This window comes from Candoia aspera, chromosome 6 (genome assembly GCF_035149785.1).
Source record: "Candoia aspera isolate rCanAsp1 chromosome 6, rCanAsp1.hap2, whole genome shotgun sequence".
Classification (NCBI taxonomy): Eukaryota; Metazoa; Chordata; class Lepidosauria; order Squamata; family Boidae; genus Candoia; species Candoia aspera.
The window spans coordinates 72,731,755-72,755,275 of NC_086158.1; the positions used below are offsets into that span (position 1 = coordinate 72,731,755).

Genomic DNA, 23,521 nt, shown 5'->3' on the forward strand with positions numbered 1-23,521 from the left:
AGATGTGTGGACTTCAACTCCCAGAATTCTCCAGCCAGCATGGGAGTTGAAGTGCACACATCTTAAAGTTGCTAAGGTTGAGAAACGCTGCACTAGTTTGTTCAACCTTGACCATGGTTATATAATGCTCTGAATCCAGGTGTGAAATCTTTCACAACCCAAAGCTTTGTTAAGGTAGGGAGAAAATGATAGGCATCTTTAACAAGGCAAGCTTTAGAGGATGGGATGCACACACTAAGTGACTGTAACTTAACACCTTTTCCCTCTGATAAGACAAGAGGGATATTTGTTTAATTTTTCTGTAATTAAAACTCTCCTTTCACCCTTGAGGTTGACTAGCCAGAAGCTATTGTTTTACAGTCTTCTTAGCAGCAAAGGGTTGTGCAAATTAATGTATTCTGTTCCCCCAGTGGATCTTCTAAGCCTCTTCTGAACTGTCCAGTTCTGGGGGAGATGGTCAACTGCTAATTTCTGCTTCTGTTTAGGTGTTCTTCCAAACTGAACCACATCTGGCCTCACTTTATCACTGTACAACCTACCACAAGAGGTCACTCACATCCTCGAGGGGAGATCTTCCCTGGAGAGCACATGCCAGTGAAAGCAAAGCAGGCAACAACTCCATTGTAACCATCAGTGGCCTGTGCAGTTTTGTTTCTTTGGGATCTATTGCTAGAGACATTGATAACATCCTCTGACTAACATTGCATTGAAAAATCAGTTTTATTTCCCTGTGTACATAATGGGGAGTTACTCCTGGGTAGTACATTAGCAGCCATTGAAGGCATTTGAATCTGAATGTCTTCAAGATATTAGACCGGTGTTTCTCAACCGTGGCAACTTGAAGATGTGTGGACTTCAACTCCCAGAATTCCCCAGCCAGCCATGCTGGCTGGGGAATTCTGGAAGATGAAGTCCACACATCTTCAAGTTGCCACGGTTGAGAAATACTGTATTAGACCTTGGCTCACATGGATGCCAGAGACAATTATTGACTGGGTGAAGAGATTGCACTAAGTCCTAACATGGATTGTCTGTTTTCGCTTAGCCTATTACACAAACCCAGCCAATTGTAGCTTATTCCAGAGGCATGATTTGCATTTGATCTTCATGGGCAATATTCAGCCACTCAAATATTCCGTGTAACTGGAAATAGATAGTAAACATGTAGCAGGTTGAATCCTGTTCTGTTTTGCTACTTTTCTGTCTCCTGTTCTGTATACCTTCTGCGAGCAGCTGAGCATGCTTCAGCCTCCTTGGGCTGGGAGAGCAGTAAGGTTATTCCCCTTATTACTATTTTTTTTGCAAATGTCCCCCCTTCGGATCCCCAGGGTCAAGTATACTACCTGCCTTGGGTGTAGGTGTTGCCGATTGAATGACTAAGGCCTGGCATTCACCTTGGGTCATCATACATATGAGTGACAGAAAAAAGGGAAAAAAACAAACTGATGCAAGAGAGCTTTTTTGTCCCAAAGAAGTAGAACTATCTCATAATTGACCCGATCTCTTAGGCAATGCCTTCACCTTAACAGGAAAGTTCTCTGATCAGACTGAGAAATACAGTCCACCTATTCCAATTAAGCTGCCCAATTATTTGACCATTTTGCCTTTATGGTGCGTGCACATGAGCATCCACCTGTGCATTTATTCTGCTTTTAATTTGAGGTAGATTGGGATGTTTAAGCAGCAAAACTGATAAACCAGCAATTATAGGAGAAAGTCAACAAGGTGAGTTGGCACCACCCAGCCAGGTGGATTGTTTGCTCTGGAAAGGAAGGGAGACAGTCTCTGGACAAGATAGGACCTAAACAGCAAAGATAAGAGGCTTCCTTTTTTTGACAGAGGCCCCTGAGCTGTAGCTAAAGTGATCTTAACAGATAAACTGAGATTCTACTCTATAAATATGTGAAAAAGACTCTTGAAGGAATGGCCACTGATTTGTAAAAAACAAACGAACTCTTTCACCCTCCTTTTTTTAAAGTTTAGAGCAGTGTTTTTCCAACTTGGCAACTTTAAGAAGTATCGACTTCAATTCCCAGAATTCCCCAGCCAGCAAGTTTCTACTCATATACTGGGCTTGCCCAAATCTATTAGTTTCTTCTTTCTTCTGCAGAAAGCAATAAAGGGAAGCCCTAGCAGAAACAGCTGGCTCAATCATGATGTGATTGGTTTGGTCTTTGCTTGGCTGATTGTAGAAGCTCAGCTATGAGCGCTGCTAAACCACAGTTTATGGCTTAGCATCTTGTATGAGCCCATGCAGTTGTGATAATTGTAACATACTGCTTGTTAAAGGAATTGTAACACTAGGGAAAAATATGTGAGAGATACTGGTTGAACTTGACTAATCTCAAAATGATAAGCAGGGTCAGTCCTGGTTAGTATTTGGATGGGAGACCACTAGGAAATTCTAGAGTTGTAGGCTAGACTGGGAAGGCTAAAAAAATCCTTGAAGCAGGCAATGGAAAGTCAATTCCATATTGGTGCCCTGAAAACTACATAGGCCTGCCCCTGCAGACTCCAGGACCAGGAGTTGAGCTTGACTCAGTGGTGCCTTGCCTTTCCCTTCCCTCTTTCATTCATCCCAAACTTCTCAGCAACTTGAACTACAGATTTCCTCAGGTTGAGGATGATGAGAGTTTGAATCCAATCTGTCTGCAAGGGTACCAATCCTCTACTAATCGTCAACACCCCCAGCTCCCCCAGGGACGAGTCCGTCACCTCTAGAATATCATCCATCCACCTTGCCCTTGGTCGGCCCCTCTTCCTTTTGCCCTCAACTCTCCCCAGCATCAGCATCTTCTCCAGGGTGTCCTGTCTTCTCATTATGTGGCCAAAGTATTTCAGTTTTGCCTTTAATATCGTTCCCTCAAGTGAGCAGTCTGGCTTTATGTCCTGGAGGATGGACTGGTTTGATCTTCTTGTAGTCCAAGGCACTCTCAGAATTAATCCACAAGGGTACCAATCCACTATTAATGCAGGACCATCCTATACACCTTCATTTGTCCTATACATGGTAATTTACTCCCTGGTGGCAAGTGCATAAAATAAGACCTGAGCCAGAAATCTATGTAACGGCTGCATAATAGTCTATTGTTTACCATTACAAGGTTATCAATAGTGTTTTTAACATTTTGAATTTATTTTTAGTTTTTTTTAGAAGCAAGAGAGTGTTATGGGGATCCAATTACAATCTTTTTTGATTTACAAACATTTCTCTTTTCTTTACATCCCTATTCCCCAAAAAAAGGATGCCCTGCAAACCTTACATTTCAAAGAGTTTTCTGTTCTGATTGTTCCATTGTCCTTCAAACTATCTTTAGTATTATTCTCTGATTCCTTTAAAATGGCTTTCCTAACCTGGTGCTCTGCAGACTGATGGATTATAACTCCCATATTTCATAGCCAAGAATTACAGAATCTGTGGTTCAAATACTGAATTAATATTCAGTTATGCAGAAGGGTCCACCCAGAGGAAGGTGACCTCAGAAACTGGAAAATGAAAGGTATGTTCTCCTACACTTAAACAGAAAAAAGAAAGGGGGAGGAGGAATTAGGAAGTTTTATTTTAACCAGAAAATAATTGAAATCTCAAGTCTTTTTATTGGTTTGAGTATCCAGCAGAGCAGGAATACTGAAACTCCAAGCAGTCTTCTATTAAGATACTAAAATCACAACTGTTCAATTTTATGAGTCGCGTTTGAAGACAAAATAACGAGGAAGCCTTATCAGAATTGGTAAGGAGAGCGAAAATCACCGAATTTGGGGAACCCCGAAAGGCTGTACCAAAGAATCAGACAATCCCCGATAAAACTTACGAGAATTATATTAAAAACGCCCTTGCTTCCTAAAAGTAACATTTAGGGACAGTTGGAATAAGTCGGATTCACACCCTTAGAAGGGAAAAAAAAAGATTGCAGCGATGGTAGAATTAAAATGCGTTTTTATTTTGGGCAGCCCGGAAGACGATCTTTCCGCGCAGCTGCCCAGGAATGCGTGCTTTGAAAAGTTACTGAAAGCGCCTTCCAGCAAGGTCTGGGGGCTGCATGGAGCCATCGCCTACTTCTCTGCAAGTCCCTCTCCCCACGCCCCCGAGTTTCCCGCCACGGGGGAGAGTGTTTCTCAGTGTTGGGAACTTTAAGACTTTAAGACTTAACTTCCAAAATTCCCCACCCCAGCCAGCCGCGTTATGGTCTCCACACTAAGTAAATCAAGGCGCACTTCTAACGCTTCCAGAGCAAAATAAAAGCTGATTTCCGCGGAGGGGAAAAAACACGCGCTCTCGGCCTTCAAGGACATAAAGAGAGAGGGTAGATTTCGGCGGGGATTTCGGTGGCGGGAGGGCGTGTGGTTGGGAACCGAGCAAGAAGAAGCTAATGGAGCCATTTCGTAGCCATCATCCGTTTCCCGAGGCTTTGGCTGCGGAAAGGTTGCTTGATGGATGAGTTTCCTTTCCTGTCCTTGTCGGCAGGTGGCAGCACCTACACTGGCCACTGAGGAAGCTAAGCAGGGTCCGCCTACGTAGTTCCTGGATAGATCACCATCAGGACTTCCCAGTTCTCTTGGCTAGGCTGGAAAATAAAACAAATCCTCAAAGGCAGCAAGCCACTTCTATTTCATGCTAAGAACATGGCACAGATGTGTCCATGATGGTCATCAGGAATCAAATTTGTCTCAAAGGAAATGTTACTTCTGCCCCCAGAAGCACAAAGCAGAGTATCCCCCCTCCATTTTTTCCCCCAACAACAACCCAGTGAGGTAGGTTGGACTGAAAATCACCCAGCGAACTTCTGTGGCTGAAGATGGCCTTGAATCTGGGTCTCCCAAGTCCTAATCCAACATCTTAAACCTAACCTGGCTCCCCTACTGATATCTAACATAATGATAAAGAAGGCAGGCTGCATATTGCCACGTTGTTGGTAGGGGCATAAAACTGCGCATCCATTGTGGTGGGGCGAACACAGCTTAGAAAAAGAAAAAGAAGCGTGGCCATCACCCAGTGGTAGCCACCCTCTTGACTTTTTTTTACTTCCTCTGATTCAGGGGTGCCCACAGGGTGGCAAAAAAAGTCAAGTGGGTGGCCTTGAGGGTGTGATTCAAGCTCTGCCCATTAATGTGCATCCCGCATGCCAAGAGCATAAAAATCAGGCAGAGCTTTGATTGTCCCACTGCTGCAGTCCTTGTGACTTTTTTCATCACGTCTTGCAGACCCCTCTAGTTGTGATCCCTTGAAATCACTAGTGAGAAAATAGCCACAGGCTAGAGAAAGATACAGGGGATTGTTGTTTCCTCTGTCTTCCTGGACAGGATTTTTCAGGAAACAAAGACCTGGGGAAGGGAGGCAGGGTGTTAGAGGAGGGTGATTCTCCTTTGCTAATCTGCTAGGGCTGCAAACTAATTCAGTCAATGGAAGGAGAGGCTTTTTAAAAGCAACAGAAGTGGAAAAAGCCATTTAAGGTGAAAATCTCCGAATGAAGTTGGCTAGACACCACATCTGTTTGGCTGGGTTCACACCTCACAGTAAGTAGTAATATGGTTTGTTTGGTTTGGGCTCCATGTGTTGGGTGAGCCTGGCCACTATGGATTATAAACTCTGGGTTAGGGCTTAGCCCAGCATTTTTCAGTCATGGGAACTTTAAGATGTGTGGACTTCAACTCCCAGAATTCTCCAGACTGCCTGGAGAATTCTGGGAGTTGAAGTCCACACATCTTAAAGTTCCCAAGGCTGAGAAACACTGGCTTAGCCTGATGTGGATCAGGCCCTGAAAGGTGGGTTTCCCTTTGGGGTAGATCTGGGGTAGAGAGAACTAGTTTGGCCTAGTGGTTAAGGCAACGGGCTAGGAACCAGGAGACTGAGAGTTCTAGTCCCACCTTAGGCATCAAAGCCGGCTGGGTGACCTTGGGCCAGTCACTCTCTCTCAGCCCAATATAACTCACAGGGTTGTTGTTGTGGGGAAAATAGGAGGAGGAAGGAGTATTAGGTATGTTCGCTGCCTTGAGTTATTTATAAACATACTGAAGGCGGGATAGTAAATAAATAAATAAAATTTGCTTCACTAACCACAATCGCTGTTTCAGCCAGCTAAGCACAAAGCAGACAAGCCACGACCTAGCTCATCAAGAAAAAACAGCCTTTTGAGTTGAGACCTACCAGCTGTCAAATGGGCCAGATGCCTTCAGTTCAAGGCACTTTGGGCCTGGCTGAGTTGGGAGGGAGACCCACCAAATTCCAAACAATTGTTTTAGAAAAATGAGTGAAGTTTTGGGTTTTGAACTCATGCTATCCAGTGCAATTCTTAAAAATGCAGGGGAATCTCTGACACCCTGTACATCTTTTTCTTCCAAAAGACATTTGGAACATGCTGGGTCACAGATGGGTGGCCTTTTTGCTTGCTTTCGAAAGCCCAGGGCCTAGGACACAGGAGAGGGAGGAGGCTGCTGAGATTTCAGAAATGCCCCCCTTCCCTGCTTCCATCCAGTTTGTCTGGTGTCCCAATCCAACTTTCACTGGTAGCGAGCCCATTGCTCATTTGGTTCCAATTCCTCCATATGCTGGCGATTGAAGTCAGGCCCAGTGTCTGCTGCCCAAGAGTCTCCCTGCCCTGAAGACTTGGTGGGGATGTCCAGTGGTGTGATCAAAAAAATCTTTTTCATACTGTATGCGTTGCATACGTGGCCAGAGAACAAGAAGGGCAAACTTGCCCGAGTGCCTGCAGAGCACCCTTTTGTTTTCCTGGAATTAGGAACACCCTTTCCCCTTGCGGTGTTCAAAGGAAGTCAGGTTAAGTGGAAGGGTCTCCAGTACAGGAGAAAACTGGCTTGTGGGTAGATCTTGTGTTCGAATGTTTGGAAGCTAGCCACTGGCAGGAAACATGCACCTAGTCCCCAGAGCAAGAGAACACAGCTTCACTTAAGGACTTCAGACTTTGCATGGCATGTCAAGGGCTGCACAGAGAGTCAAGTGGGAGGTTATGACTAAAATGAAAGAAAACACACCCCTTTTGGCCCTTAACCCTTCAAATGCCAGTGCTGAGAAAGCTGAAAGGAACCCCTTTCCAGAAGAAGAGAATATCTGAAGCTCAGGGTTGAACTGTGGAGTCCTTGGTGCTCTCTGAGCTTGGTTGTTTGCCTGTGACGTTTCATTACCCAACTAGGTAACATCATCCATGCGAGTGAGTGTGGGGTTTGCTTCCTGTTTATATACAGTACCCTGGCCCGCCAGCACTGGCAGGGCAAGCTACTATATATAAACAGGGTGCAAAGCCCACACTCACTCACACTGATGATGTTACCTAGTTGGGTAATGAAACATCTACAAGAAATAACCAATCTCAGAGAGCACTTGGGAGTCCACAGGAATCCCTTTTTTTTGTTCCTGAGCTAAAAATAGATGTTCAGGCAGACTTATTTGAGAGGAACTGGTCCCACCACACCAGCCACCTTTAGCCTAACACGTTGTGTAAACCTCACCCCATTTGGTGTGGCTAGCTGAGTGAACCAGAAAATTGGGTCGAGTATACTAGGGATAGTCCTGCCTAGCAAACCTAATTTTAATTAAGACTTTAAAATTCTGCTGAATTCTGCTAGAGGGACTTCCAAGCCAACATGTACCTCTTTTTCCCAAAGAAGAATTTGACTGTCCCAGGAGCCTGCATTTCCTGACCTGCGGGCCCTTCCGTAGCATTGGACTACAACATATCTAGCCTGCAAAAATCTGGATGCCTGGTAGATGACCAGAGGTAGGGTTTCCTGTCTCTCTTTGTGCCATCCAGTGGTCATCTGGATTTTTACAGCCCAGTTCTAGTAGCTCTAAACCAGCATTTCTTGACCTTGGCAGCTTGAAGACGTGTGGACTTCAACTCCCAGAATTCCCCAGCCAGCATAGTATAGCTTGTTGCCAAGGTTGAGAAATGCCGCCCTAACTTGTGTTCCAACACACTGGGAAGGCTGCAACTAGAGGAAGAATGGAAAAGAGGGAGCTGTGTTTCCTGGACGTATGTTATCAGACCATCTGCGCTTGGTGGCATCATTGGTGGCTGGGAGATCAAATAGCTCTGAGTGAATTCAAGGATTAAAACCAAATTCTGAGGCCAGATTTCAGGTAAAAGAAAGACAGACAGACTGGGTTTGTCGGGGACAATGGTTGTGTTCCTACCACATGCGTACACAAGTCAGTTAAAGATCTAACTGCCCAGAGTTGTTGGGAGTCAGGTGGCATATCAATTTAATAAATCATCATCATCATCATCATAGTTTAGCAACTACATTAGCACAACATGAACATGTTAGTGCTAACTTGACTTCAGCTATTTCAGTGGCTTAGGGTGGTAGATAAACCCAGTCTGTTTAGTTAGCTTATAGTTCAATATATTGTGTGAACCCAGGGAATGGGTTAATATAGCAAACAAATTAAGCCTTTTAGTGAATGCAGCCACTGAGCAGAATTGTGCTCAATTGTGTTTTATCTTGTGAAAACCCAACCCAGTGCTTAGTTTAGTGTAAACTCAGAAACTTGGCCTGGGTGAACCATGATTAACTTAACCACAGTAATTGGGTTGTGAGAAAGAAGGGTCCAAAGGTCCAAAGGTTTAAAGTAGGCTTACCAGGAAGCTACCCCATTGTCCTTCAACCTCTGCCTCCAACATACCAAGTTAGCCTTCCCAACCTGGGAGCCATCCGGATTTGTTTAGGAACAGCTGCCCTAGGGATGTCTGCTCTAGAAAAATGCATCTGAGAGAAACGGGGCATGAGAGTCATTCATTTGTAGCAGCTAAACGCACTGTGCATGTGTCCAGAGAACCCCTATTCTTGGTGGGACCCTCACAGCTCTGTAGTTTTGAAAAATACACAGGAGATGGTTTTGAAACAGAGGTTAAGTAAATCGGAGAGAATTGACAGAACCCAGCCATGTCCCTCTGCCTTTAACCAAGAGGGCTTCACTCATCTCTCTATACTGGGTAATTGGGGTGGGGTAGGAAGAAGGCCTCTTCTATTTTTGCCAGCAATCAGGACCAGTCCAGGAACATTTCAGGGGCTGAACTGGGCAATCCTGTAGGGCAGTGTTTCTTAAACTTTTTTTCTCTCAGGACCCCTTCCCACTTTTAAAAATTATGGAGGACCCCAAAAGAGTTTTCGTTTTTGTTTGTATGGATTACCGTTATCGATATTTACCGAATTAAAAATTAAAATTGAAGCATTCGCTACCGCTACCGCTTCTCGCGATTGTTTGTTGGGATTTTAATACTGTTATTATTTTTCAACAGAGGCTGGCAAATAATTTTTGCGGGGACCTCCAGGTGTCCTAGGACCACGCTTTAAGGAATATTACTGTAGCACCTCTCCCCCACCCGCCGCCGCGTATTCCCTGCGGAGTCGCCAGGCAGTGGTTCCGTCCGCGGCTGTGGATTGACGCCGCGGGACAGAAGAAAACCAATGGAGTGGGCGTGGCCGCGGGCGTGGCCGGCCTCCTTGCCAGACGTCTCATTGGTTTGACACGGGCCGGGCAGGAAGCGGCGCTGCCCAGCGGAGCTCCCAGATTGAAACTTGTCGTGCGGAAGGCGGCAGGGGGCCCTCGGTTCGCCTGGTTCGGGGCAATCAGCGGCGGGTCCCGGCTAAGGAAGACGGGCCGGGGCCCGAAGCCCGAGCGCAGGAAGGCTCCCGGCTCGGTCAGACCAGCCATGCAGTACCAGCCCTCCGGCTCGGCCGCTCTGCCCCCTCTCTACGCGCCCACCCCGCTGCTGCAGCCGGTGCACCCGACGCCCTTCTACATCGACGACATCCTGGGTAGGGGGGCGCCAGGGCCGCCGCCGCCCACTCTGCCGTCGCCCAATTCCTCCTTCACCAGCCTGGTGGCCTCCTACCGGACTCCCATCTACGAACCGACGCCGATCCACCCGGCCTTCTCGCACCCCCTGACTGCGGCCACCTACGGGAGCGGCCCCTACGGCGCTGCGGCCGGGGCGCCGCTCTACCCGTTTCCTCGCGCGGTCGGCGATTACTCGCACGCCCTCCTCCGGCACGACCCCCTGGGTGAGTCTCGCGACCAGCGGCCCGGGGGAGAGGTGGGAGCGCGGCCGAGGGACGGCGCCTGGCTCGGGCTAGCCGGCCCAGGGATAAGGGGGAAGCGAAGCGCCGCCCCCCTTCGCGGCTTTGGCAAGAGCCCGGCAGGCCTCCGGGTCCGCTGGCTCGCCTAATTTCTGAGACCCCTTTGGCCCTCCGGAATCAGAGCCGTTGCCCGGCCTTGCAGGGCGATTCTCTGAGGGGTTTTAAACGTTTTCTTAAAAGGTGGCCGTAAGAGAAGCCCTCAGATAAGGCGTTTTGTTTTGTTTTGTTTTGTTTTCAGTAGGAGAAACAAGCAACGCCCAACCTGTTCCAAACTCCGGAGGAGCCCATGGGCTCCAGCGGTTTGTCACTTTTCAGTTGCGCCCGCGAATGAAGCGCCACCCGTTATTCCGGTCTAATTCGGGGGGGGGGCGAGGAATCGGGCATCCCAGCCCCCTATTAGTGAGGCCGTCTGAACCGGGGGTCAGTTTTGATAGCCCGTTGACGACCAACAGTAGCTCAGTTTATAATCCGGCGGACGGGAGTGGTCCCCTGGCGTCGGAAACCCGACTCCCCGAGAGTCCGGGCCGGTTGCTGCCTGCCGGGAAAGGCGCGCGAGGCTCTGCAGCCGCGACCGCCTTGTCTGAGGCTTGTCTGAGGCTTCAGCCCGGGGACGCGGCGGTCTGAGCTGGTGAGAAACATGCAAAAAGCATGTTGTTGTTGTTGTTGTTACAGCCAGCCTGTGCTTTATTTGTGCCACGAATTGTAACCTACCAGCGAATAGCGAGGCTCTGCTGCAGCGCTGAAGGCAGGTTATCTCGGCCTGGTTTTCCTTCCCAGCCCTCTCTTCTGACGGCTTTCCTTGGAAATCGGCTTCGTTGAATGGGCGAATGAGTTGCGCCCCAAAACGTCCAGGCCGCCGCGCTCTTCCCCCGTCCGGGTTTCCTCGGAAGGCAGCGTCACGGAGGCGACCAGCTACGCTGCGCGCAGGGGCTGGAATGGAGGGCCGAAGGGGGCGAGGGCTGGGCGGGCGGCCGTGAGTGTGGATGCGGTAGGAAAGGTCCGCTGTAGCTTCCTACATTGATCTTTGATCTTCGCGGACCTGTGCCCATATAATTCTTTTCTCTGCGGTATGCCCACCCGCCAAAATTAGGATCCAGTAATGGGGAGCCCCTGGAAACATTGAAAGAGCTCTCGGGAGTGTATTTTATCACCTTGAAGAAGAGCAACTAAAAAGAGCCATCGATCAGATCATTTAATTATTAAACTTTATGTTGGACGAGTCTACATTCCAAGGAAGGATCTGGGCTTCTGGAAGTTATTCTGGACTCGGAACCAGGTCCATTGCCCCCGAATCCTCTGCGTCTCAATCCCTTTCCTTGAAAAGCAAATCGCCTGGCTTTGGAAAGTGGGGGAGGGGGGTTCCACCGTCTTCCCGCGGTGTTCCTACGGCCCATTAAACTATACGACACTTCTATTTTAGTCTAGTTTGATACAGGATTCCAGCTTCTGTGGTTAGCTTAGAAGGGAATCGGTCAGGCAAGGTCGAGCACTTGGCTTAATTGAGAAACCGGCGGTGCTTCCGTTACTCGCGGATAAGAGTGTTGTGAGAATTGGTAACGCTACCCAGGGAACACGCGTGGCGGATGGCTGGGACTACAACGCCCATGCCGCCTGGGGTTTCTGGAAGTTGGGATCCCAGAACGCCAATCCCGAGTCTCCATGGATCTCCGGAGGAACTCTCGCCCCACCCCCCGGCCCGGTTCGACCTCCCATCTTTGCGAATCGCCGGCTTGGCCGTAGGAGCCGGTTCGTGCCGTCTGAGCGAGGTTAGCTGACCCCTTTCCGTTCATACAGGATATCTTGAGCTCTTGATAGGAGCAAATCTGGTTTCAGAAGCTGTAAAGTATTTTCCTGGCCGCCCGGAGCTGGCTCGTCTCCGGGAGCCGTGCACGCTGCTGATTATTTTATCGACATCCTCAATACAGACACATTCAGGAAACACTCGGCTTCTGATAGCCCGGATCCGTTTTTCTGATATTGTTCATTTCCTCTGTGTGGGATGGAGCTTTATGACAGCTAAAATAACTCGCTGTTTCCTTTCAAGAAAGAAAAGAAAAAGGCTGTTTGCACCAAAATTGCTGAATGCCTGACGCAAACAACAATGCTGCATTTTCAAAGGCGCGGGGACAGACAGAAACCCAAAACCGAGGGGGGGGGGCGAGGGGGGAGACAGATCCTTTGAAACGCGCCCGCTCGGCCTCCTGCCTCCTGGCGCAGCCGCGGGATCCCTGGCCTGTTTACTCCGCAGTCAGTCCCACCCCACTCCAGGGAGACTTTCGGGAGGTGCCGGGCTGTCGTCTTTTTCTGCGGCCACCTCAATGCCATTTCCCTCCCAGGAACATCTCAAGAGCTTCACGCCTCCAAGAGTTGGGGGCGCCGCAAAGGCTGAGGCGGGGGCGCTGCAAATTTTCGTGGCTTCCTGGCCGCTCGGCTGGAGTTCTAAACGGAGAGGGCAACCCGCCGCTCTTAGGAGGCGTAAGCGCCACTGGAATGGAAGTGCTTAAATGAAACAGCCTCTCCCACCCCCACGGGGAGAGCTCACTGAAAAAGTGCGAATTAGGGACTGGAAAGTGGTACCCGATTCCACTCGCCCGCTGAGACTTACTTCTGAGATTTACACACAAAAGTTGTCGAAAAGGAACGGCTGTGCATGAGACACAGATTAGGCAACCAGTTTAACCCAGCATGTTGGGCAGCCACCCTGGAAACCAGAACGTTGTGTCGAGTGAACAGAGGTTAACTTCACCAGTAGCAGGACTTCCAGGAAATCTAATCTCCGAGGGCGTCTGCCTCGCGACTCGGATTTTTCTGGGGGTGTCTTCAGACTGCGCTCCCTTGCGGATTTAGCTCGGGAGCAACAATTTCAGTTTCCCTGAAAGGCAGAAGCTTTCTTCAGAATTACATCCCTCATAGGCAACATAAACCGCCTACGTTGCGGGGCGGTGTGTGAAGAGGGGATGATGTGTGAAACGTGTGAATTCTCCCCAGAAGTATCTGTTGGATTGTAGCTCCCCTCCACGCTGTCTGGAGCATGAGGACCCAAACCAGCATCCTCTTTTTCCTAACCTTGCCCAGATTGTGTAGGCTGAGTAGTAAGGATTTGCTCTCAGATACCACACACTTTTTCACACACATACTTTAATTATTTCTTATGATAAAGAAAACAGCAAAGCCCGTTTGCTATGGACGAAACACATCCATGAATTTTAATGGGATTTAGTCCTTAAGGGTGTTTCATTCCAAGGCTAAAGTTTTGCTTCCTCCTGTCCAATTCGTGTGGTTGATAAGGATTAACTTGGTTTGTTCTGAACAGAGATAATTTAACGAAGTTTTGTGGCTTATCCAAGAGGCTCTTTTCGGGAAAGACACTGCATGAATTATATTAAATCACGTGCGTTTTTCTTTTTCTGAATAGTTTACATCCACATAAAGAAATTAATGTATCTTAAGTATTTGTAAATATAAAATGTCTGTGGGTGCGTATTCTGACTTTTCATTAGAAATTCCACTCATAGATATATAAGATTATTGTAGAATTATATACTAAAAGATGCAGGACATTTTATGGATATTACATCTTTGGCAACAAATATTATTGCTCTTTTTGGTTTTTATTACTTCGATTTACATCCTGGCTTACATTATTTGGAAGTAAATCTTCCCCCCCCCCCTGAAAACCACAGCCCGGCTGATCCAGTTCGGTTTCATTTCCAGCTATAAGGCTTTCATTTAAGGACGCGGGATTTTAGCTTGGCATTCAACTCCTTGAGACGGAGGAAAATCCCACGAATTTAAAAATAGGTGTCACTTCTGAATAAACTAACTTTTTGCTGGGGCATTTCCAGCAATTTCAAGAGAATTGCGAGGTCGCCACGTTTTGACACAAAAGCCAATTGCCAGAGAAATGGAGTGGGGAGCGATCCCATGCCTGCCTCTTTAGGGGCAACCAGCAAAGCGAGAAAGGGGATATAGGACTGCTGTCTAAAGCAGCAGAAAGAAAGCTGAGATCAGTTGGATATCCCTGCCGAAGTAGTTGTTTCTGTGAGGAAATTAGACAGTAAAACAGCAACCATAATGTTGCCGCACCTATTTATGTTCAGTGGATAAAATCCTCTAGAGATACAATCCGCAGGCCCCTAAATCCGCGTGGTTTATAAGACTCCAGTCCTCATGCACACATGGGAGTGTCCTGAAGCTCTGTGCCCATTCCAGAAAAAAAAGAAAGCTGTCCTCTTTGATCCATATAATTAAAAAAAAAGACAAATAGAACCTTTATTTTTTACTTACATATATTCTAGTAAACCGGGGGAATGTATAATTTTCAAGTTAAACTTTGTTGTTCGAGCCAGTGGGACCAAATAAAATTAGGAAGAGTGGTGGATCCTATGTATGTATATGTATATATATACACAGAGGATCCACCACTCTTCCTAATTTAATTTGATCCCACTGGCTCGAACAACAAAGTTTAACTTGAAAATTTTATAAAAATCTATTTCTGGGATCCACCACCGTCTTCCTCATGTTATAAATTTTATATACGTAGAAGTCTAAACGGCGAAGTTGATGCGCGGTGTGCTTTGAACGGCTGCAGTTCACTCGGGGGATTACTTTCGGAAGATTGTTGTTACCGACCGTGTCTTGAGTTGCTGATCAGAGGTTTCGATGGCTCGAATCGAGAGCCGGAGGTGGCCAGTTAAACCACTTTTGGACCGTTCATTTAAAAGGGAACCTCCGGACCGAGAGCCGCTAAAGCTTTCGACCAAGCTGGGACGCTCCAGAATCTGCTTCGGCAGGTTCCCGTCGCTTTCTCACTTAAGTGATTGGGATCATGAAAGAAAACAGAATCCTGCCCCCTCCGCAAACCTATCTGCTAGTTGATAAAACAAGATCATACGCATGGGAGATAGACCTCTCGACAGCTGTTAGCCGCGAGCGCTCAACGAAACCTCCATGTTTAGGAGTAGTGTACCTCGGAGGACCGAAGAATGAGAATAACCAGAGACGGCGGAAGTTCGGCAGAGGACGACCAGCAGGCCAGCCAAAGCCTGGTCTGACCCGGGAGGATCAGGCGGGAGAGGAGGTCCGGATCTCGTCTCTTCAGCGCGGGGAGGGCGACGGAGGCGCAACCGTCGCCTTCCAAATTGGCGCCCGGAGGTTGGGGCCGTGAACGAGCTGCAGGGAGGAAGGCTCGGCTCTTTCTTCTCCTTTTGATGCACCAACAGGAAACACATTGGCGGAAATGCTGCCCTCGCCCACTGCGGCCTGCTTCCAGGTCCTCTGCTCGCCGGTGCACGTCAGAAAGGGAGAGCAAGGGCTGGCCCAAAAGAGCCGCGCTGACTCCGTCCTGCCTCCCCCGCCCCCGCAGATCTGGTCTTTCCTGCGAACCCCATTAACGGCCAGCCGTCCATTAGAGGAGTCTAGTAGTCCGTCTGAATCGGCGAACTTGCTTCTTAGCGGGTGGACTTGCGATTTTAGGAGCGGTGGCTGTGTTGAGACCCATTGCCTGCTTCGTTTGCTAGGGGTTTCGCCTGTGGTGGGAACCCAACCATTTTGCTTTGTAATCTATGTTTCATGACTGCGAGCGTATCGTATGAATAAAGCCAAATTACCGTCAATTCAGGTCGGTGGTTCAGGGCTTCAAAAATTGCTTTGAGGGTTTGGTACGAGCCTCCCTCGAAACCGAATCCACCTACTCTCTCTGGGTATTGAAGAGACAGCGGGATCCTCCATCTGTTGAAGGGAAGCCCCCCCCCCCCGACTGATTTGCACAACTACTCCCACGATCACTTTGCCCTTTCAAACCTGTCGCAGGCTGATGGGAGCTGAAGCACGTGGAGGGAAGTAGGTTGCCTCCCCCAAACTATAACACGACGGTCTTCCCGGGACGCCCCTAACCTTATGTTAACCAAGTACGCTTTGGCCTACCGTGTATCAACCTGCGTGGCTTAGCTTCAGTGTGTCTTTAAATCATACAGCTGGATAGAGTAAATTACGAGTAAAGCAATGGGGGGTTGCGCGAACACACCCTTCTAAGTAGATATTGGCAGAACTGGGCTCGGGATTCACGAACAGACAAGACCTGCGCGGGATCGCTCAGCAGCGCCAGGACCGCGGTCGGGGCCAAAAGCGACTTTTAGGTCTGGGTGAGGAAAGGGGACCCCTAATCGTGAAGTTTGCTTCTGCCAAAATGTTGTCGGAACATTTTGGCGAACCAGAGGTTCCATGTCCGACTGGGAAACAGCCCACTTGGCAACGGAATACACCATTCCCTTTCCACCCCTCTCTCTTCCCGTCTGTAGCCTTCCGTTCTCTCGTGCTAATCACGCAAGGCTCGTGGGTGTACTACTTAAAGATACCCAATATGCCCGTCTGAAAGAGGATACAAATGGGAAATACTTGCTCACCGAGCGGTAAAGTCTGCAGAGCTCCGACCAGATGTGCATGTGTTCGTTAGGACACACTTGTGGCCGGGTGAGAATTTTAATGCTGTTTAAGCGCCGTTTGAAAGAAACCCGTAAAGCGAGGAAGAGCGACCTAGAGAGGACCATCTCTGCAACTCCGGGCCCTTCTTACAGAGCGATTTATGAATGAAACGGTCGAATCCTGGCCGCTTCGTCGACGACGGCGCCAAATAGCGCAGGCAGACAACTTTCCCCCTAAACGCCCCACTTTGCAGGCTAGAAGCATCTGGAAGGCTGCCCGTCCCCCCAAATCTGAAGTAACCGCATTGGGCGAGGGGACTGAAGTTGGCTCCTTTTTTCGGGATTAACGGATCAGCGGGATTACGAACGCGCGCGTTTTGCGGCTTTAACCAAGGGAAGGTAACGAACGAGTTTGGGAAAGCGGGGTAGCGAGCGGGGATCTGGGACTGGAACGCGCCGGTCCACAGCTGAGAAAGCCAGCTCGCCCGGCGCTCCCCGACGGTTCCTAACCCACCCCGTTGCGTCTCTTGCAGGGAAGCCGCTACTATGGAGCCCCTTCATGCAGAGGCCGCTGCACAAACGGAAAGGAGGCCAAGTGCGCTTTTCCAACGACCAAACCATCGAGCTGGAGAAGAAGTTCGAGACGCAGAAATACCTCTCTCCGCCGGAACGAAAGCGCCTGGCTAAGATGCTGCAGCTCAGCGAGAGGCAGGTGAGGAGGCGGGGCGGGAGCGCGGTCTCCTTTCTCCCGCCAAAACCGAACGCGGAGAAGCGGGCGAATCCCGCGAGCTTTGGAGGCAGCCGCGCAGTGGCAGGACAGAAGGTTCCGCCTCCCGCGAAGAGGCAACGTGCTGCCTGTGGGGTGAGGCTGGGGGGGAGGGGTCTCTTCCGCGCCACGCCAACCTGAGAAATGCGCGCCTGCTTGGGGGCCCCGCTCTGCCTTCGAGCAGTGGCCTCCAAAGTGGGGTACCCGCGTCCCAGAGCTGCGCAATAAAATCCCTTGAGCCGTGGGAAGAAAGTATTAGAATCCCTGTTTATGTTTATTTTTCATTTAAAGCAGTGATTCTCAGACATTTTGCTCTCAGGACCCCTTTACATTCTTAATGATTGGGGACCCCAAAGGGTGTTGCTTTATGTGGGTTGTATCTATCAATATGTACTGTATAGAAATTAAAACTGGGAAATGTTAAAATATTTGACTTTGCGGAGCCAGAGATCCCCCGACCACACTTTGAGAACTGCTGATCTAAAGCAATAACAAAAAGTTAAGCTGTATGAATACTTTATAGTAAGTATAAAGAATATACCAAATATAATGTTCGACTCAGCCCAAGCAAGACTGAGTGGCTTTGGGTTTGTGGGCCTCCCAGTGTTAAGGTTTTTCCACCTCTGGTCTTGGATGGGGTTGCACTGCCCCAGACGGACCCAGTGCACAATCTGGGGGTCCTCATAGACTCACGGCTCCTGCTCAAAGAGCAGGTGGCAGCCGTGGCTAGGAGGGCCTTTGCACATCTTTGGGTTGTGCGCCAGCTGCGCCCATTCCTAGACCGAGAGGCTTTGCTCACAGTCACTCATGCCCTCGTGACCTCCCGTCTGGACTACTGTAATGCACTCTACATGGGGCTGCCCTTGAAGAGCATTCGGAAGCTTCAACTGGTGCAGAATGCTGCATGGATAGTAAATAGTGTTGGTTCCTCGGCACATGTAACACCACTGCTACGTGAGCTGCATTGGTTGCCAGTGTGCTTCCGGGTGCAATTCAAAGTGCTGGTTGTCACCTTTAAAGCCCTTCATGGCTTGGGGCTGAGTTACCTAAGGGACCGCCTTCTCCCAGTTGTTTCTGCCTGTCCAATTCGATCTAGTAGGTTGGGTATGCTGCGGGTCCCGTCAGCCAGGGGGTGTTGGCTGGTGGGAACTAGAAGGCGTGCCTTCTCCTCCATAGTGCCTGCCCTCTGGAACATCCTCCCTCCAGAAATTAGGATGTCCCAAGCCCTGTTGGCCTTTCATAAGGCTGTAAAGTGGCCAGGCCTGGGGCCTCGAGCGTGTGGATGGTCCCGTCTCTTGGCTGTATTAATATCCATGCATTGCTCACTTGGCAGCCATGTATATTTATTTTGTATTTATTTTATATTTTAACTGTTTTAATTGTAATTGTTTTAATTGTTTTATGCTTTTATTGTTGTAAGCCGCCCAGAGTCACTCGCTGAGATGGGCAGCTATAGAAATCAAATAAATAAATAAATAAATTTGGGAGAGAGTTGTGTATGTATAATATGTTAGTATAGTAATAGTATTTAATTTATAAATAAGCAAACATACATATGTTGGGCTGCATGCTTTGTTTTTTTACTGATAAGGTGTGAATAGGAATAATTTGGAGAGCTTTAGAGGATCTGCTATGGATCACATTCAACGCACAGCTTGTTCATGAGAAAATTGGGTATCAGAGGAGTTACTCCCAAATTCTACAAATGCTACCTCTGCAGGCCTCATAGAAGAGCATGCCGATGTGCTTTTATCATTTGGAACATAGCCGCACCTTCTCAGCGCAGGATCGATGCAATTATAGATGAGGAATAACAGTGAGGAATGACCTCACTGTCATTCCATCTAATGGGCTCTTTTCTCTTGCTGGAGAAAGTCTCTGGATTTGGGAACAGACTTCATTGCTCCCAAACGTTCTTGTTCCACCCTTTTAGGGGCCTGAAACCACATGACACTGGCTCCCTTTGTCAGGTTCTTAAATAGGCAGGTTTGGCTTTACAGGAAGGACTTCCTGTAGACAGGTTGGTTCAGAAGTTACAATTGAATTAGGTTCCCCCTTCCCCTTAAATCTGATCATTAATATCAAAAGAAGACCTCTGTCTTTGAGTAGACTTTTATTGCGCTGTCCCTGTTTAATTCTGACGAACATCTCAGGCCTATCTATCCATATGCAGTTAAGCCTGGGTAGGATTGTAGTTTAGAGGGGGGGAGGTTGTCCCACATTTTCCCCCCATTAACCCTCTTTCTCCCCAATCTTTCATTCAGGTTAAAACATGGTTCCAAAATCGGCGGGCAAAGTGGAGGCGCCTAAAGCAAGTAAGGGTGATGTTTCCTGCTTTTGAATCTTATTAGCTGTCCCTAGATTCCTGTATTTGAAGTAGATCAGAATCACAGGGATTGCTTAATTGTCTCAGTTTGCTTAAAAGGACAAATAGTATTCAGGAACATTGGCTCTCAAAAGCTCCTGAATCACAGTAACGTGTTTGATTCTGCAAAATTTGTGGCAAGACCAAAGCTTTTTCCAACCATGTCTAAGTATTGTTGGCAGTTTCCTGTGCTAGAAGGTACACACATGCCCTCTGTTCACATGCAGTTATCTAATCCTGATCAAGATAAACTCCCATGAACACATTCCCTGGTTTCACACATTACTTTAGGCCATGATGTCTTGTTTTAACCATGCATTGATGACTGAATCATAGTCACTAAGTTCACACATCATGATAAGTTGTAAAATGTAGCTCACAACCACAGCAGTATGCACATACAGCATGTTTAATCAAAACCAAACCAAGCACATTATATGATGCCAATATGATTTCTTTTGTGTGGGATTCACAAGGTAGTTAAGATGCAGTTTCTCAACTTTGAAACTATCTGCTCCAGTTGATTTCCATGGAGCAGAACCAACCTAAAATCTAATTTGCCTAATTTTGATGGATTGCCTTTCACCCTTTTGTCTTTGACAGATCATCTTCTCAGCCATTATTTCCAAACTCCCAGTTAATTTATAGCTCTATAGATTTCTTGTTGGTCTCTCATACAAATATTAACAGATCTAGTCCTGCTTAGCTTTCCAAGATCAGCCAAGGTCAAGTAGAGGTTGCCAGTTAGCTGGGCCCTCACACTCATGTCTAGCTACTGCTTTCATTAAAGCATGAGTGGCTCACTTAATTGAGAAAATTAGACTTCTGCACTGGCCAAAAGAAGTTTGAAATAACCAATCTCTTCCTTACTGTACTGCAGTGGTTTTCTCATCAACTAGCCTTGATTCTATGACTTCCATGTTTGTTCTCAGGAGACCCCTCAAGCCAACAAAAAAGAAGAGTCAGAAAGTGGAAAAAGTCTTCAGAGTTCCAAACAAGAAAGTTGTTTGAGTCCTGAGCTGGATAAGGGAGCTTCTCCAAGCAGACCACAATATACCCCTTCACCTGTCTCCCAGGAAGAGTTGGATTCGGACATCTCAGATGATTCAGATCAAGAGGTGGACATTGAGGGGGACAAAGGCTATTTCAATGGTCCCCATCTGTAGCACTTGAAAAAGGACTTTCCCTCTGTTTGCACTTTAAGAGGAACTGGCTTGACAAAAAAAATCAGTGCTACAAAAAAAGAGTTTTTCCCTTCTCTTCCAATTGGAGAGAGGGGGGAAGGAATAACAAACTTTGTAAATAATTATCATTGTGTTTATTCGGACAATCCATTTGATAAAGGATAGATCCTTTCATGACTGGAAGGGAGCCCATTTGCGTTCCTGTATTTGTATTGGGATTGATTTTATATCCTACCCCAGAATGCTGCATTCTTCTCCATGAATTTAAACATGAAGATCCTTAGCCCACAGGGGGAAAAAAAATCACAACAGGGAAACAAAACATGAAAAGGGAACTTTCTGATATCTCAATGAGAACTTTAGTTCTTGGGATGCACCCTTTTGCAGAGATGTCACAAATGCAGTGGAATGCAGAATGAAACCAAAGTTTTGCATGGGAATGTTCTTTGGTCAAATAGAGTGGAATAGTGCATTCCATTAAAATAACCTTCCCTGATGTATGGAAAACAATGTAAGAAACATTTACTAGGTGTGTAGCAAGTTCTTAAATAATAGGAATAATAGTGGAAGAAGGAAAAGGAACTTCATTTTGGCATATTTTTGGCAATGAGAATGGGTTGATTGAGATATGAGTGGTCTAAGGAACTGTGTATTGGGCTATAATATCCATGCTCATTACTAGTCTGTGGGGATTGAAGTCCGTGGTTGGAAGAGAGGAGCTCTATGGTTATGTTCACTCATCATGCTTAGTCATAATGTGGGTTTTTGGTTTGTAGATCATAGTTTGTTGGTTAGTTTTTTATACAAATCCAGCCACTGTATCTTATTTAAGAACCCATGGCTAAAACCATGCCTTAGAATGAACTATGGATCCAGAATGTGTGAAATGATTCTTGCTGTGTATTCTTGGTCAGGAACAAGAGAGAATCATGGGAAGGCTGTATTCACTAAGACATAATGTAGTTTGTTTCCTTTTAGCTTAGTGTGATCTACAGTATAAGTCATACTATAATGTGTATGATCCAGATCACTGGAGCATGTTCAAAATCCTGGTTGGATTCACATGCTTTTTGTGGCTTAGAAGGTTACATTAAGAAAGCCAGTGTGGTTTTTATAGTGTGGTTTACATGTTGTATGATTTCAGTAAACAATGGCTAAAGAATGCAAGAGACCAACAGACACTAACTTCGTTTTCCCCAACCTGTTACCCTCCAGATGTGTTGGGCTATAGCTACAACTGTCCCTAAACTGCTTCTGTAGCCCAATACATCTGATGGGCATCAGATTAAGGAAGGCTGCAGAGGACAGCACAATGGAAATACTACTGTGCACCTTCAGCAGGTCACTGTCTTTACAACTAACACTATTACAGTCTTAAACTTGTCTACTCAGACATAAGCCCCATTATATTTTAGTGGGATTTATTTCCCAGATGTGTATAAAATTGCAGACCATTTTTTAAAAACTATTCAGAATACAGTTCATTTATTATAATGCATTTTTAAAATGTTCTTATATGTATGCGAATATATGTGCATCCGTATGCTCATAAGGATGAGGACTAAAAAAATTAATGCATTTGGCTACTTGTCCTTTATGTTCTGCTAATCGTTTTTATATAAGGATCTGTTGTGTTTAAGTAGAACATGCCTACTAATTATGTTTTGAGGGCCAGAAGTAGCCATGTTCACATCAGGCTAAGAAATATCTACATGAAAACTTTAATGAGATTGCCTTTGTAAAGTGATGGTTTGTTACCTCTCTCCTGCTTGTACCAATTTGCTCTGCATTTTAGAGAGTCTGGCTTAGAACGAAGGCATCCTCAAGTAGACTTTTATTCTGCTAACTGCACCCATGCAGGTTTCTAGGCCGTGTTACTAAAATGGTTACCATTCCCTTCTTCTGGAATGATTTTTCAACTTCTACCTAACAGTGATGGAATTCCCAGGCAGGCCGCAAGCAAAAACCTTACCTAGTTGAAGATTATCAAACTATCTTATGGATAGGTAGGAAGGTGTCAGAGAGAAATTTTTGGCAAACGCATTTAGGGGTTGTCTTGTACCAAGCGATACTGCCAAGCCATAAAACATGATTTACACAGTGGCAATTATGCCAATGAATTCTGGCATCTTGATCTGAGGGGACTACAAAAGAGATTGCATATGGCTTTGGAACCAAAGTTCACAGTTCACTGGCTCAGTGAGTTGTATGAACCACAGTTTTTAAACTATGGTTCTGTTGCTAAGGTAAAGAACCTGCAGCCTGCAAATGGCCCCCACTGGCTGAACACTGCATGTAGGGGCCCAGCACTCCTTTTGCAATCCCATACCTTGAGATTGCAACTGCTGAAATTTGGTGGCAGAATAGGAGTTTCCAGTGGTACAGTTTTCCCCTCTCCAAGATACAGTTTGGGAATAGAGTAGGAGGTAAACCATTTTCCCTATTAAAAAGTTCCTAACCCACTAACCTGTTCTGAAATCATGCTCTAAAATTAGGCTATTTGGCTGCCAAATTTCGGTAACACAGTTTTGAGCAATCTGAGGAAGTTAGCGTAGCAGAAGGGGTAGTTCGCCTCCCAGAGGCTGCCCATCCCATCCTTATTCCCCCCCACCCCAATTGGCTAAAAAATAAGCCATTCTTTTGTTCAGGGGATTTTAAGAGCAAGAATAGAGCAGTTTGATTT

General features: G+C 47.0%; 1 protein-coding gene across 1 annotated transcript; it reads left to right on the forward strand.

The window, feature by feature from the left end:
• Positions 1 to 9,542: 9,542 nt before the first annotated feature.
• HHEX (hematopoietically expressed homeobox) lies at positions 9,543 to 22,416 on the forward strand. Its single transcript, XM_063307390.1, has 4 exons — positions 9,543 to 10,023; positions 17,057 to 17,235; positions 19,554 to 19,604; positions 20,587 to 22,416. The coding sequence occupies exons 1-4, from the start codon at positions 9,672 to 9,674 to the stop codon at positions 20,818 to 20,820; spliced, it is 816 nt and encodes a 271-aa protein (XP_063163460.1). The 5' UTR covers positions 9,543 to 9,671; the 3' UTR covers positions 20,821 to 22,416.
• Positions 22,417 to 23,521: the final 1,105 nt, after the last annotated feature.

Excerpts from the sequence above, each read along its gene's own strand:
- HHEX (XM_063307390.1), top strand. The coding sequence starts at position 9,672 with ATGCAGTACCAGCCCTCCGGCTCGGCCGCTCTGCCCCCTCTCTACGCG. Across the intron at positions 17,236-19,553 it reads TGCAGCTCAGCGAGAGGCAG|GTTAAAACATGGTTCCAAAA; the intron begins GTGAGGAGGCGG and ends TCTTTCATTCAG. Across the intron at positions 19,605-20,586 it reads AGTGGAGGCGCCTAAAGCAA|GAGACCCCTCAAGCCAACAA; the intron begins GTAAGGGTGATG and ends GTTTGTTCTCAG.